The following is a 16373-nucleotide window of genomic DNA, read 5'->3' as shown; positions in this document are numbered from 1 at the left end:
ACTCTACCCATTTACCCATGTCTTCAGCCCAACAGCTGTGTTTGGCTAATGTGTCTCTTCCAGAAGGTGTCCAGTCTGGATGGAAAGATGCCAGGACACCAAGAATCCATCCACTCCATTAACAGTTTTTCCAACGCTCACTCACCCTCCCTGTTCAAAATTTGTGCCTTATTTCCAACTGGAATTTGGCTGGTTTGAACTTCCAGCCATTGGTTCTTCTTCAGCTTCTCTCTCCTGAGCTAAAAAGCTCTTTATTGCCCAGGACTTTCTCTCTATAAAGATATGTGCATACCCTCATCAAGTCACCTCTTGCTACACAAATGGAGCTCTTTACGTCTCCCACTGCACGGTCTTTTCTCCAGCCCGCCAATCCCTCTGTGTGTGTGTGTGTGTGTGTGTGCGTGCACGCGCGGTGCACACTTTTGAGAGAGGCTCTTCTCTGTATCCCCTACAAGTTCTCAATATCCTTTTTAAAAAGCGCCCATCAGCACTGGATGCAGTATTCCAGAACTAGTGTCACTGATGCTATGCACAGAGGTAAAGATAACCACCTGCTCTCGCTCCCATCTACATGTCCAAGGATGGCATTAGCCGAGCGACCCTGTGGCCAACCAGGAGAGTTCATGTTGAGCTGCTTCTTCCCTATGAGCCTTAAAATCTTCTTCTAAGTCCCTGCTTCCCAGGACTCGGGCTCTCATTCTGTAGGGCTGGTCTGCAATCCTTGTTCCTAGAGAGGGGGTGGGCAACCTGCGGCCCACTGGGGTTCTATGCGTATTCCACAAGGCTTTCTGCAGACTTTGCTGGGGGGGGGGGTTCCTATTGGTATTACAAAAGTGACCTGCACATACAGCAAGAGCCCATGAAGTGCGCGTGTGTGACTGCACGCACTGGGAGACCCAGGTGAGCCCTCTGCCTCCAAAGGGCGCTGCTGTCCAAGTGGCATACTCCGCAAGTCCTAGGCACGCCAGTGACGTTAACAAAAGTCTCTCTATCCTGGGAAACCACCTTGATTATGACAGTTTTGCGGACCACTGAGATGGAAGACCACACACGTGGCCCACTCACTAGTAATGGTCCCTCCAATCTTTTCCATCCATGGGTGGATTTTTTCCTTTCATGTGCAGGATAAATTGCGACCGGCACTGAGGCATGCAGGGATGTGCACCACCAACAGAAACAAAAACCCTGGCTGTGGGTGCTGTGCTAATCAAATGGGCGGCATTTGACTTTCTTCTAAGCAGCCGCCCAAGCACACAGCTTACAGAGAACACTGCTGCAGCCCAGCTTACCAAGCGCTCCAAGTCAAGCTGCACGACTGCCTGGTCTTCATGACTGTTCACCACTCTACCAGCCGTTGTCATCCACAAATTTTAGCAGCAGTGACTCTCTGCTTTCTTCCAGATCATTGTGACAATGATAAAAAGCGAGGGTGCATTCCTAGCAACGTTTAACTTTGACACCCTTCAGTTAGCCTGTTTGTAATCCTTCTAACTTGCATTGCATTGACACTGTATAATGCCAATTCAATCAGAATGCTAAATCAAAGCACGTGATCTCTGTGCAGTTACTTTTACCAACTTGCAATCTCCTCAAAGAACAAAATCACAATATGTAAGACCTGTCTTCCACAAAGCCATGTTAAGTGGCATTGACTATGCTCCTATCCTTTAACTGTGATAATTATCCCATGTCATCTTTTCCATAATATTGCCTGGAATTGATGTGAATAAGCCTACAGTTAACCGAGTGGCCCTTTTTACATGTTGGCATAACATGAGCACGTTCCAGTCTTCTGGAATGGCTTGTGATTCCATGATTTAAGCATTAACACCAGCCTGCAGAGATCTCCTCAACCAGCTCTTTAAAGACTCGTGGGTGTTGATTTGAGTGTGTTTATCTCCAGTAGCTGTTGTTCAACGTCCTCCTTGGTTAATGTGGAGTTGGAAAGAGCTTATTCGTCCCTTCTGAGATAGAAGTTCATCACCCCACACCTTTCCAGTTATGAAACAGAAATAGTTATTGAACACTTCTGCCTTCGCTGCTTCATCATTAACAATTTTATCACCACCACTGGGTAACATACCTATGCTATTGCTAGGACTTCTTTTGTTCTTAATCTTCTTTAAAAACTCTGTATTGTCCTCCTGGCTCCCAGCTCTCTGTTCTACCCTGAAATGGGAAGCATAAGCTCTTTGACCAAAAAAAAAAAATACTGAGTGGAAAAATTACATAGTTTCAGCCCAGCTTCTGTAGGTGATGGGGCAATAGTAAGTCCAAGGTTTATCGCACCAATAAATTAATCACTACAATTCTATCTCACCTCCTCTACTGCTAGGGTCCTCCTCTCCATTGTGTAGGGTTAATCACAGAGTTGTAGCATTTCACTCTTTGCTCTGGGTGGAAATGACTGCACCTGATACAGGGACGTGGCAAATCAAGCTTTAGGAGATTGTGTCTGTGCACTAATCCATGTCCCACATGCGTGAAATTCAAGAAAGTATTACACTGAGGAAGGAAAAAAAATCAAATGCACAACTACAAAAGAGGGAGTTACTGGGCCAGACTACAGTACAGGTTGAACTTGTCTATTTTGGCACCTGCAGGACCTGACCAGTGCTGGACAAGAGTATTTGCCAGACCGCAGGCGGTCAATATTGTCCAGATGCTGAGGAGATCTTTTTTGGAATATTGTGTCCTGTTCCCAGTCCAACGCTCCAGGAAAGAGGAGGACAAACTATAAGGACAGGTCAAGTTTTGTGAACCTTTTATACAGAAAGGTTAAAAAACAAACAAACCCAGGCATGTTCAGCCTTGAAAAAATAAGACTGAAGAGGGATGAGATAGTCTTAAAATATGTTAAGTGTTGCCCTAGAGAGGGCAGTGACCAATTTCTCTCTATAGCCATCGGCGATAGGACATGAAGCTTAATCTGCAGGAAGGGAGATTTGGGTTAGATATTAGGAATATTTTGCTAGCTTTAAGGGGGGTTAAGCCAGACTTACAAAGGAGGCTGTGGACACTCCATCACTGGAGGTTTTTAGAGCAAGATACACAACCCTGTTTTAGGGATGGGCTAGGCTTACTCAGTCCTTTCTCGGAGCAGGGGGCAGGACTAATGCCATCTTGAGATCCCCCCCAGCCCAACATTTCTACATTTCCCTCAGCGGAGACAAATCACTGCTATTAAAAGGCTGCGTTGATTCAGGTCAGCCAGCCTCCTTCTCTGGCTACCAATAGGGATGTGAACCATCATGAGGTTTATCAGTTAAACAACTCTCGGCAGCAAATGTCACCAGTGGCCAGCCACACCGGAGCAGCCTACACAGTCCCAGCTACAGAGGGGTCGAGGGTTTGGGCAGTGAGGCCTTACAGCTGTGGCAAGACCAGGCAGCAGCAGTTGAGACAAAATGTTAACTGGTGAAGCGCTCTCATTTAACTAGTCAGCCATTTTAACATCCCTAGTTACCGATATGCTCTGCATTTAAAATAAGATGCCACAATCAAAAAGATCTCATCAAACTGAGTGATTGGGCAACAAAATGGCAAATGAGATTTAATGTGGATAAGTGTAAGGTAATGCACATTGGAAAAAATAACCCCAGCTATACTTACAATATGATGGGGACTAATTTAGCTATAACTAATCAGGAAAGAGATCTTGGAGTTATCGTGGATAGTTCCTTGAAAACATCCACGCAGTATGCAGAGGCAGTCAAAAAGGCAAACAGGATGTTAGGTATTATTAAAAAAGGGACAGAAAATAAGACAAGGAGTATCTTACTGCCCCTATATAAATCTATGGTACGCGCACATCTTGAATACTGTGTGCAGATGTGGTCTCCTCACCTAAAAGAAGATATCCTGGCACTGGAAAAGGTTCAGAAAAGGGCAACTAGAATGATGAAGGGCTTGGAACAGGTCCCGTATGAGGAGAGGCTAAAAAGATTGGGACTTTTCGGTTTAGAAAAGAGGAGGCTGAGGGGGGGACATGGTAGAGGTATATGACAGGTGTGGAGAGGGTGAATAAGGAGAAGTTATTTACATGTGCCCATAATACAAGAGCCAGAGGACACCAAATGAAATTAACGGGGAGCAGGTTTAAAACTAATAAAAGAAAGTTCTTCTTCACTCAGCGTACAGTTAACCTGTGGAACTCCTTACCAGAGGAGACTATGAAGGCTAGGACTGTAACAGAACTTAAGAAAGAGCTAGATAAATTCATGGAGGTTAGGTCCATAAAAGGCTATTAGCCAAGGGTAGGAATGGTGTCCCTGGCCTCTGACTGTCATAGGCTGAAGACAGATGGCAGGCGACAAATCACTTGATCATTGTCTTCAGTCCAACCCCTCTGGGGCACCTGGCACTGGCCACTGTCGGCAGACAGGCTACCGGGCTGGATGGACCTTTGGTCTGACCCAGTATGACCATTCTTATGTTCTTATGTTCTAATCCCAAACAAATGCCCCTCCCCATTTTATCACAAGCACGATCACTTATTATACTCCACGGCCTGGGAATATTAACTCTCTAAGGCAATAACTCCATTTAGAGGAAAATCCCATCTCAGGATCAAGCCCCAAAGGATACGAAAGATCCCACTGTCTTCTGGAAACAACACAAAAGAGCATCAACCCCCATCCCATTCACCCTCCACCTCGAAGATGCTGCTGCATTATTTGCTGTGTCCCCTGCTCTACAAAGACGCAGTTGGGTATCAGTTTCCACAGGACAGTGTGGTAATGGGAGCAGGTTCACACCACGCTGCTACAATGCCTGTGTTCAGAGAGACCAGCGGAGACGGAATTCCAGATGCACCAACACAGCTATTGTCAGAGAGGAGCCGTGTTAGTCTGTATCTTTGAGAACAACAAGAAGTCCTGTGGCACCTTATAGACTAACAGATATTTTGGAGCATAAGTTTTCATGGGCAAAGACCCGCTTCATCACATGCGTGAGTGGGGGGGTGGTTTCAGAGGGGTATTTAAAGAGCGGGGTCCCAGTAAAAGGGAGGGCCAGAGCTGACGAGGTCTATTCAGTCAAGGTGGAAACGGACCATTATCAGTAGCATGTATCAAAAGAGGAAAAAACAAGTCAGATCAGACATGGGGGATGTGGCCCATTGTCAGAGTCTAACGTGGAGATGTTAGCGCCCAGGGCAGAGAAGCTGCTTTTGTAAGGGGCCAGCCACTCCCAGTCTCTGTTTAATCCTTGGTTGATGGAGTCAAATTTGCAAATAAATTGCAGCTCAGAGATTTCGCTCTCCATTTGATTTTTGAAATGTCTTTGTTTGTTCTTTGACACAGCTACTGTGGCCTTCGGTCTCGTCTACTTGGGGAAATAAACTAGCACAGCAACGGGGGGAGAACTATTCCAGTATAACTTGGCTCTTCAGGAACAGCGCCCTGCGCAGACACACTTTCACTCAGGAACAGTGTGTCCATACACGGAGATGATCAGGAATAACGAGGTCCAGTCAGTTTCCGCCGAGTAGGCCAGGGCTTAGATAAAAGCAGCAGAGGAGAACCAGGCTATTAAAAGCAAAAAGGGCTGGAAAATGTTAAACCCAGTATTTATACGTATGCAGCAGAAGTGAAACGTAACCCAGTCTCGTGCTTCAGGGCATGGGGTGGACTGCAGTCGAGGGAAAGACCATGAAGTAACTCTTGGTCAGGTGCCTTAATGCACGGACTCACATTCCTAAGCATCATATACTGGCTACTGACAGAGACTGCAGGAACCAAGGGGTTAATCAGACCGAGCAAATCCTAGAGTTGCTAGCTACAGCTTGGTCTATCTTGGTCTACACTTGAAGTTTACACAAGCACAGCTACAATCAGTCAAGGGTGGGAAAACGCACCCCAACCAGTGCAGCCAGATTGATCAAATTCCCAGAGCAGTCACAGCTAAGTGGAAGGGAGAGAACATTTGTCAAGGTGTAGCTAACAACACTGAAGGTAGGGATGTGCCGATGCCACCAGAAAAATCACCTTTTGTCACCATAGTGCGTCTCCACTGCACAGACATACTCTATTTATACTTCACATTCAGGATGTTCTTTTCTCTTCATTCGACATTTACACACAGAAAGTGGTTTTGCAAGCAAATACCTGCGCTCTGTTTTCACTCTTTCACATAGGCTTAGCAGGGAAATGGGAATCTTGCAACAGGAAAATCAACTGGCCTCAGTCTGGTTCATTTATTTTGAAGAGTGAGAATTTAGGGCTGATGAAAGTGGCCAGAACCACAGCTCCGGAGAAAGAAACGCCATTGATTTATTGCAAACCAGCCCTCTTCTCCCTCGATGTGAGCCTCAACGCCAGCCCAGACAGACTCCATGCAGGAGGAAGCTCTGTCTCTATAGTTCACTCGATATTTGTTGAGGTTTTTAGTTATGCCTGCACAGTGATGGGCTTAGGTAGCTACTGGGAAGAAGCCAGAGACACACCAAACATTCTGCTCACCAGCCACCAGATCACCACAGCTTTTGTTCAATGGTGAGTTGGCCTACAGTCCAAGTAGCAGCACAGAGGTTAAAATTCCCTTAGCCCAGTAACCACCAACAGCAAACCTGGACATGACTCAGGACTTCTGGGTTCTAGTCCCACCTCTGACAGAGCGCACAGTCTTAGGGGTTAAAATCATGCATGCTCCTTACAGGAGATCTCTGCTGGATTGGGGTCACTGGGAGGTGCGCTCCCCAGTATGAACTGTACATCTGCTGTGAAGATGCCACATTCAAAGAGATGCACAATCAACAACTGCCCTGCTGGTATATTTCTGCTTGCATCTTCTGGGCTCGGAAGGCAAGGCTTTCCAACCAGCACCAAGTGTCAGTGCAGTGGCATGTACCGACACAGTCAAAGCTGATGATGCCTAGATGCCAGGGTGATGGGCACACCAGAAGTGTCCAGATCAGGTCCTCAGGCAGGCTGTGATGGAAGCTCAGGCCTGCAAGAGATGTTCCCCGGGGGCTCAAGACCACAGAATCCACCCGCTTCAACAAACAGTGCTGAGGCGCTACTCCAGTGCGTGTCAAGTCTTCTAAGGCTATATTTACAAGGCCTGGTCCCAGCTTTTCTGCAGGGGGGAAAAAGGAAACCTTGTTCTCTGCAGAAGCCATCCCAGAAGGGGAAGCGTCCACACCCAGAGCTTGCTGGTATGAATGAAGCAGCCTCATTCTTATGAGACAATGCTGTGCCAATGTCACATCCATGTGGCCGTCGCCCAGAAGTGGGAAGCAGCACTGCAACACAGATGACACAGAGACAGCTAACTAGGGATTCCAGCGGGTGACGCGAGGCCAGAGCCAGCAGAACAGGGCAGCGACTCACTGCAATCTGATATCGCAAGCGTCTCTCCCTACCATGCAGGGGAACAATCTGCCTCTGTCCCTCAATTACTCTCAAAAGTTATTTCATTTTTTGGGCACAATGTGCAGAGACAGAAGGCTCATTCTAATGGGCTTGCCAACATGGGGTCCTCCCTGCCATGCATGCCAGGGTATGGAGCTGGCATGCCGATCAGCTGCAGCAGGAACAGACTCTGATCTATTCTGTCCCAATGCATGGAAGCCGACAGGGGTAAAATAAAAGAGACAACTCCAAGCCTTAGGGCCCATGTCTCTGCCATTAGACCCAAAGGACTAGAATAACCATGTCATGCATAGCTCCAACCTCAGAGGCTCTAAATATGGCCGCAGAGCCGGATTTATTTAGTAAGCCAGCTGAAGTCTCATGCCTATTGTAGGAAGCTCACACTGAAGCCATGAGAGGGAAAGAAATTCTCGGAATCAGGGCATCAAACTCAGCCTCGTTCCATCCGAGGATCTTTATGGACTAGTCCTCATGACCCTGCTACGAGGCCAGGGCTGCCCCAAAACCGAGGCACACATACCCCAGACCACTGCTTGAGAGAGCAGATTTGATCACAGCAGTGCTCAGCTCACTAACCCTACCTGGAGAGAGAAATAAGATGACACGTAGGGAAGAAACACAGCTTTGTTGATGGAGAGGCAGAGCGGCCATGGAGACGGAGCACCAGCCTGGGATGTCGGAATTCTGGGCTCTGTTGCTTCCTCTGTCTGTGGCCTGCTGGGTGCCTTGGGCAAGTCACAGCCCTCCTCTGTGGATCAGTTTCCCCAGCTGCTAAATGAGGATGATGATGCTGACCTTTGTACCAAGCATTTTGAGATCTCCTGAACTGTACTACACAAGACCTAGGGCATTATCACCCTCCCAGTACTGTGGTCTGGAAAAGGAAAAGAAACTTACGCATATTTAAAAGGTAAGAGGCTCTTCAGAGCATTCAAAAATCAAGGGCCCAAATCACAGGCCAACCAAAGGAAACACGGACCAGGAGAAAGAATAGCCCACAGTATGGCCTGGGTCTTCCACTTCCCTCTCGGGCCCTGACAAAGCCCCACTGAATTACCAACCTCCTCCAAGAGCCCTTCTGCTGGGATTCCACAGCGTAATTCTTCTTTCGCAGTCTCGCATGAGACTCCACGTAGGCCTTGGCCGGCTCAGCACAGTGCCAATGCCTGTATGTACCACAATCCACCACCAAAATGCAGCCACCTCTGGAATGGAGGGCAGCAGTTCGCTGGCACGAAGCACAGCAGCAAGAGAGGGCAGGGAGGAGTAGTTTTTTGAACCAATCCCCTTCTCTTACAAAAGAATCACTTTTGCAGCCCTCTGCCATAATCTCTTAACACTTGAGTGTGGGGAGGTGGATTAAAAAGAGCCCAAATCTTGTTTTATTAACATCTCCTACACTGTAACCAGCAGGGAGCTGAATTCCTTGACCTCCTAAGGATGAGGAGGTGAGAGGACCAGCTGCGGATTTGAACCCGTGATTCTGTGGAGGCTGATGAGAAGCTTGCAGAGCCATCCCCTCTAACACTTGTCTAGTACAGACAGTTAATCTGATTTGCTGCGCTGGAGCAGAAGTGGGCTGCTTCCTGGGGAGATTTAACTAGCAAAATTGCAGAGTGCTTTGCGGACATCACAGCCGATTATTTTGCTTTCATTAGCCTGCGAGGAACTGAAACCTGCAGAGGATAAAAGGGCAGAAATCCCTTCCTCCTCCTCATCCGCCCACTGACAGCCCATCACCAATGCCAGGATGTAGAGCCTCTTTCAACCCTATCCCGCCCCAGCTGAGAGGCAGAGAAACTGCAAATGCATTGGGGCAAAAAGGTTTCTGACAGGTGCCAGTGACAGGACAAGCAAAAGATATTTGAATAAAAGGAGACACAACAAGGCTTGTTCTTTTGCTCTTTCTAGCCACTTTCCCTTCCCTGTAATGAAGAAGCCACTATAATTTAGGGTAGTATATACTTTGGCTCTAAACACAAACCCTAGTCTCAAGGCAGCATTGGGTGGCTGAGCAGGGGGTCGGGAGTCAGGACTCCTGGCTTCTATTCCCAGTTCCAAGGGAGAGGACACAACTGCACGTCTAAGCCAAGGTTTCTGCTTCTAGCCGGGTTCTGTTTGGGTGTGTCTACACAGCAGCACTATTTTGAAATAACACTACAACACACAAAATGCAATATGAAAGAGCCCTCAGCTAGTTCAAAGTAAAGCGTCTGCACACAACAGAGCCTATTTTGAAATACAGCCAGTGGATGCACTGGGGTTGGTTTCGAAATAGGCTCTATTCCATGTCTACACAGCCCCTACTTCGAAGGAGGTGCTATTCCTCATGGCATGAGGTTGACCTACTTAGAAAAAAGCCAACTGCTATTTTGAAATAGTGGCTGCGTTGCATAGACACTAGCAAAGCTATTTCAGAAAAACTTTGGTGTGAAGACATACTCTGTGGCCCTCACTATATGGCTTGGGGTAAAAAGGTTTCCCTATTCGCTCACCAATACCCAAGGAGCAGTAACCCAAGTTCGAAAAGTCCTGTGAGATACCTGGATGAGAACACCTTGACGGGGCTCAGAATATCACGCAACATGGACACTCCTGGCTCTGCCCTAGTTCTGAGAGAGAAGGACACCTGGGTTATCAATGCAGCCCTTTCCACCTGCACCAGTTTACCCCAGCTGGGCACAGAAGACACACCCATCTCTCAGGGGTCACTCAATAATGAGCAGAACATCTTCCTGTCACCCTCCTGGCTGTGAGTCTGTTGATGGCTGACCAACCCCAGTCTGGAGCCAAAGGTCTTATTGCAGAGGCGGAGATGCTGGTAGCTGGTGGAACAGTGCGAGGCAGGTTTTGCCGCTCTTTTCTCCTTCTCCGCCTCTTGTCTGTGCTGCAGCAGGACCTCTCCAATGGAAGTATTAGCCAAAATGGGCCGGGATGCCACACCATGCTCTCAGGGTCCCCAGCCTCTGTTTGTTGGGCATGGAGGACAGGGGAGAATCCATTGATGATTCCCTGTTTTGCTTGTTCCCTCTGAAGCACCTGGCATTGGCTGCTGTTGGCAGACAGAAACCTGGGGTAGATGGACCTTTGGTTTGACCCAGTGTAGCTGGATGCTCAGTGACCACTCTAGGCACGCTGTGCACCTGTGCTCCCTCGCAAGGCGGAACATGCACCTGTCTCCCCACCTGTGTCAAGGGCTCCCAAGCACTGGAGCACTACAAACTATAAGTAGCAAGGTGCTTGCTACCCCCGCACAGACAGGAGATGCCTGAGGACTAGCTTCCCAGGCACGTGGCTATCTAGCTTGGCACCTCCGCTAGGTTGCTTCAGTAGGAGCACTGCCCTTGCACCTTACACTGATATTTTCAGGCCAGCTAAACACTCCCAGCACTACTGGAACCAGAAGCACTTGCAGGTTGAAGGGCGGAAGCCCAGCGGCGACCGGCAGCCAAACAATTGTAAGAAGAGACACGAGCAAGGTCCGCAACAGCCCTACAAAGTAGAGAGCACAGGAGTTTTTATGGTCTGGAATGGAAAGTCCTCCAGTGGTCTATGATCCCCAAGGAGCTCAACAAGTGGTCCCCACACCCCAACCCGGGGCCTGATCTGCAGGGGACAGGAGTCGGTCACAGCCCCTCCAAGAGCACCTTCAGGCTTTGACTCAAGCTGCCGTAGCCCATGTTCTTAGCTTTGGGAGTCACCAGTTCAGCCCCGGCTGGATTGGCCATCACCTAAGTGGGTCTCTTGCAGGATTCAAACTGCCGCTGGCCTCACAGGCTTGGGATGAGCTTCTTTTGATGAGGGAAGAACGTCACCGGCAGCCCAGCACGTATTACATCAGCAGGGCCAAATCAACAAGCCAGCCTTCCTCAGGGCGGATACGAATGCTCGGAATCTCCGATAGCTTCCCGTGACCTGGAGTGAAAACCTCACAGAGCCCGAGCTACTGGGATTCCCACCGGGGTGCTGCAGACGCAGCCTCTTCAGGGACTCTTCGCCCTACACTTGCCAGAAGATCGACGCAGGGGGTCAGTCTTCTGGGGTCTGATTTAGTGGGGCTGTGCTCAGCAGAACCATCAGGGCTCCACTGTTGACTCTTGTACTCCTCACAGCCACGAGGAGTAAGAGAAGTCAATGGGAGAGTTTCTCTGGTCTACCTCCTGCAGTGGGGATAGCAGGAAAAAAAAAATCGCTTTAAGGTACATCCGGTCCAGCTACGCAATACATGGAGCTGGAGCTGCGTATCTTACATTGTTTTTTCCCTGTTGTGTAGGCCTGGCCTCAGCTGCCTCTGGCCAGTCCATCGTCTGCTGTTAGGAAAAAAAGAGACCCCTGGCCCATGCCCTAGTGCTTGGGGAGCTGAATCTGGAAACTCTCCTGTTGCACTACCGGCCATTCTGCAGAAGCCACCAGGGACAAGCAAAAAGAATTGGAATGGTGTCTGCTCAGTATCTACTATCCTGTCCTGTCACCCCAATTCTCCCAGCTCTTGGCTGTGGTAGGGATTGAGGGAGAGGAAAGTTCCTGCTACTCTAATCCATTTTGGGGTCCTCTCTTCGCTCCCCTGTAAAACACCTGCTGGGCCTTTTCCTGCAGCCCACAGCCTCCCAACACAACCCTCTGCAGCAGCACAAAGGCTGTACGGGGGATGTGGCCACGGCCCACAGGGTCCCAATCCCAGCTGTGCATCCCTACCATTGTCTGGTCAATCACCCAGCTCCTCCAGAGCCAGATGCTGGGAATGGGCAACGGAGAATGAATCACTTGCTGATTACCATTCTGTTCATTCCCTTTGGGGCAGCTGGCATTGGTCACCGTTGGAAGACAGGGTCCTGGGTTAGAAGGCCATACTAGGTCAGACCAAAGGTCCATTCTTAGGGGCATCGGCAGAGTCGCAGGGGTGGCCTCCTTGCAGACTTAAGACAGTTCTATCTCAGGTTGCAGCTGCAAGACTATGGTCATAACTGGGAGGGCTAGAAGCTTCAAGGACTGCTGCAGAACTGAGTGCTTAGCACCTACCATGACCAAGAAAGACTTCCACCTCCAGATGGATTAGAGGCTTCAAACCTCCAGCTGAGCAGCCCCTCTGGTTTGCCCACTGTTACCGGCCCTGAGGTTGGGCTCCACCTCTGGCAGGGATTTCATTGCCTGCAGGAACTTGAGTACTATGGCAATGAAAGCCAAAGAGATATTAGCTGGGCAAATGAATCACCAGTCCCTAACTTATCAGGGTTTAATACCTACCTAATCAAATTCTGTTTGTTCTAATCCAAGAGTGGCTCAATTTGAATGGATGGAGAAAGGCCATAGCTATTTCTGTAGCCAATACTCCACAGGGAAACCTGAAGCCACCACCCCAGAGGCAATCTTCAGACACACCAGTGTGACAGTGAACTTAACACAAACCCCTTCCAATTCTAGCAGGGAGAGACAAAGCCTCCATCAGCTTTGCAGGTACAGCAGAGATCCCATGGCACCTTTCATAATAAGGGGGTTTTGCTCCTCACCTCTAGCTGTTGACAGCCTCCACCCTAGAGGAGGATGCACTTCAGTTTAGCCCCATCTCCCAGCACTCCAACCCCAGGAATCTTGTCTACGCTTAGAAATTAGGTTTACCTAGCTAGGGCCATCACAGATTCGAAAAGTTCACATTCCTGACTATGGCATTTAAGCCAGCCTAACTCCCCCAGGGTTGATGTGGTTCTGTTGACAAAAAATTCTGTGGCTGTAGCTACTCTCCCCCCGCCACCAGGGATCAGTGCTCGCTCTGATTTTTTCCATCCATGAGCAGAATAAATTGTTATGTGCACCAAAGCATGGGTGGATGCGCACCACCCATAGACACACATGCTGCCCACAGCAGCTGCTCTGCTAAGCAGCTGGGCAGCACCTGACTCTCCTGGGTGGCCACCCAAGTGCTCCTCTTACAGGGGGGTAGATTTGTTACATGCACTGAAAACCCCTTCTTGCCTTGTAGGAAGCCTCTACACTGCAGTTTATCTGGAGCACCTGTAGTGTAGACGTGTCCTTAAGAAGCTGGAGCAGTGCTGGCTCCTGAAAGTAATAAATACTACACCTGCTAGGAAGGTGTAACATCTCAAGCACAGTGGGGCACCTCCAAGAACGAAAACTGATTTTTAAAAATGCACCTTATGACTGTTAACTTTTAAGAAACACATGAGACTAAACTGCACCAACCAGCCCCTGCTTTGGGTTGGCTTTACCAATGTGAACAAGTGTTGATAAAAAAATCCTCTGAGCAGAGCTGAGCAGCACAGAAAGGGACAGGGCCAAGAAAAAAATAGAACCCAACCACACAGAATGCACTAAAATACCTGCTTTATCTCATGTCTTTCCACACTGGAGGATATTAAACAAATGACAGCAGTGAAAGGAGAGTACTGCATTCCAGGAAAGAATAAGTGCAGTGTTTTCTGCAGGGACTTTTGTTTTGGGAAGAGGTGGGGGAGTAACTCGCCAGGCAGTTCTCTCTTCCCTGGCCAGAATGGCAGTCCCAATCCATTCCATTCACACCGCCCCACTGTGGCAGCTGACCTCACAGCCTGCCCCCCATCTACTCCCCCTCCCCAGTTATCCCCACTCCCAAAATCACTGGGAAGATTATAACCACCCTACCACAGAGTCTAAAGTGCCCACTGAGACCCCAGGCACCAGAAGTGATGCTAAAGGGGTCACAGTCTCCTCCTCACATCCAGTGGGGCCTGAACTAGGACTGCAGAATCAGGTACTCGCATGGTGCAGGAGAGAGGGAGGGCACTTCCTCTTTCAGGGGAGTTTATTGAGGTAATTTACCAAGTGGCCTGGTCTGCAGAGGAAGCTGGGTACCAGACATGGAATAATGCCCATCCTAAAGTAGGCCCAGCCACAGCCCACTGCAGTCAGGCTAGGAGATGGAAACAGAGGAAGCTGGAGGACTGGACGAGCGAGGGGGAAAGAGCCACACAGGGAGCAACTTGCACACTGAGAGTACAATTATTTAGAAGCATTTTTATACAGAAAACCCACACACACAGTTCTCAGTGTGGACACAACCAAACAATCACATGGTATTTCCCCAGGCTGCAAATCCTCACAACCCCACAGAACCAGCTCTCTCTCTCTCTCTCACACACACACACAATTTGTGTGCACCTTTATTAGCCCCCATCTGCATCACACTCCCATCAGCAAAACCAGCCAGTTTCCTCAATTCAAAACCAAAAAAACCCCCCAAGCCCTGCCCAGATCAAACGCACCAAAATCTCAGAGCGGTATTACCGCATTTTACATTCAGTCACAAACAGCACGGGGGGGATAACCCAGCACATACATACCTGTCTAGCGCACTCTGCGGCGGCCTCACGCTCATGATTTCCACCTCTCCTCCGCCGCCCCCAAAATCCAGCGTCCCTCTGCTTTCACAATTTCAGAATTGTGCCCTCCCGAAAGGAGAAGGGGGCGTCGTTTTGGGCGGGTGGGTTTTGTTTGTTTGTTTGTTTGTTTGTTTGTTCTTCCAAAGGAGGAAAACAGATCAAGATCCTGGAGGCTGCAGGTCCATCTTGAGTTTGAGTCTGAACATAGCCCCGGTCTCTCTCCCTCTCTCCCCTTTTCCCCTTCCTCTTTTTCAACGTTTCCCCCTCCTGTTTTCTTCTGCCAACAAAACAAACAAGCCCCCCCGGCCTTTGGAGGGCGCCCCGGACAGGCCGCTGCAGGTTCCAGGGGCTGTCGGGGGGAGAAGAAAATAAACCCACGGGGAACAAAGCGGTTCGTCTTCAAAAGCACTGAAGTCTGAGCTGCGGCGGCAGCGAGCTCAACCCCCCCCCGCCCGCAGTCCCGGGCTCCCAGCTGTTCCCCGTCTGCAGGCCGGAGCGCAGGAGGAGAAGGGGGGGGAATGAAAACAACCCCGCCGCGGGGGGACCCCAGCAGCCCCCGGTCCTCCCCGGGCGGCGGGAAGCGCTCGGCCCTGCCGGGCCCAGGGGAAGGGGCAGGGGTCGGACGTGCCCTGCCCGAGCCCAGCTCACGGCGCCGGGACCCGCGCGGCACCTCCGTCCTCCCGCGGCGGGACACAAGCGGGGGGCGCTTTACGGTCCCAAGCGCCCCCCGCCCCGCCCGGCCCGAGGCCGCCGAGGGGAAACAGCCGCCGGGTCCCCGCTCCCGGCCTGGGGGCGCTGGGCTCGGCTGCTGCAGCGCCCGCCCCGGCCCGGCCTCCCGCGGGCAGCAGCTGGGAGGGGCCCGGCCCCGGCTCCGGCTCCTGCTCCGGCTCCGGCTCCCGGCGCGGCTGGCGGGTCCGCTGGGTCGGGCCCTGGGCAGCGCCCGCTGCGGGGGCGGGGCCCGGCCAGCCCCTGGCAATGGCGGGGGGCTCCCCCTGCCGCCCGGGGGTCCCCGCCCGCCCGCGCGCCTGCCGGGGGCAGCGGCCTAGCTGCAGCGCTCCAGCCCCGGCCTCTCCCAGCCCGGCCGCAGGCAACGGGGGGGGCCTGGGCCCTGCCCTTCCCCCACCCCTCCCGCTAATCCCTCCTGCGGCTGGGCAGGCACAGCCCCCGCCCCCACAGCCCCACCCCCCGTTCCGGGACCCCCGCCCCCTCCTCTCACTAGGGACCCCCCCACAGCTCCCCCGCCCCCTCCTCTCACTAGGGACCCCGCCCCCACAGCCCCACCGTTCCGGGACCCCCGCCCCCCCCACAGCCCCCCCGCCCCCTCCTCTCACTAGGGACCCCGCCCCCACAGCCCCCCCGTTCCTGGGGCTCCCGCCCCCACACAGTCCCCCCACCCCCTCCTGTAACTAGGGACTCCCCCTCACAGTCCCCCCGTTCCTGGGACCCCCGCCCCCACACAGCTCCCGCCCCCTCCTGTAACTAGGGGTGCCCGCAGCCCCCCCATTCCGAGGGTCCCCCATCCTTAAAGCTCCTCCTGTACTGAGAGGGTCCCCACCTCCACAGCCCCCCTTCTGTTCCTGGGGGCCCCTGTCCTCACATCTCCCCCTCCACTCCTGTACCTGGGCAC

General features: G+C 51.2%; 1 protein-coding gene across 2 annotated transcripts in view; it reads right to left on the bottom strand.

Annotated features, from left to right (window-relative positions):
• The window catches only part of ARHGEF11 (Rho guanine nucleotide exchange factor 11), an 81794-nt gene extending 65947 nt beyond the window's left edge, over window positions 1-15847 (bottom strand). For both annotated transcript variants that reach the window (XM_074980548.1, XM_074980549.1), the window contains exon 1: window positions 14708-15847. In XM_074980548.1, the coding sequence (XP_074836649.1) occupies window positions 14708-14742 (35 nt within the window). In that variant the 5' untranslated portion in view covers window positions 14743-15847. The remainder of the gene's footprint in view (window positions 1-14707) is intronic.
• Between the last annotated feature and the right edge of the window lie 526 nt (window positions 15848-16373).

This window comes from Carettochelys insculpta, chromosome 30 (genome assembly GCF_033958435.1).
Source record: "Carettochelys insculpta isolate YL-2023 chromosome 30, ASM3395843v1, whole genome shotgun sequence".
Taxonomy (NCBI): Eukaryota; Metazoa; Chordata; order Testudines; family Carettochelyidae; genus Carettochelys; species Carettochelys insculpta.
The sequence above is the reverse complement of the archived record's forward strand: the minus strand, read 5'-3'. Positions and strand labels throughout refer to the sequence as shown.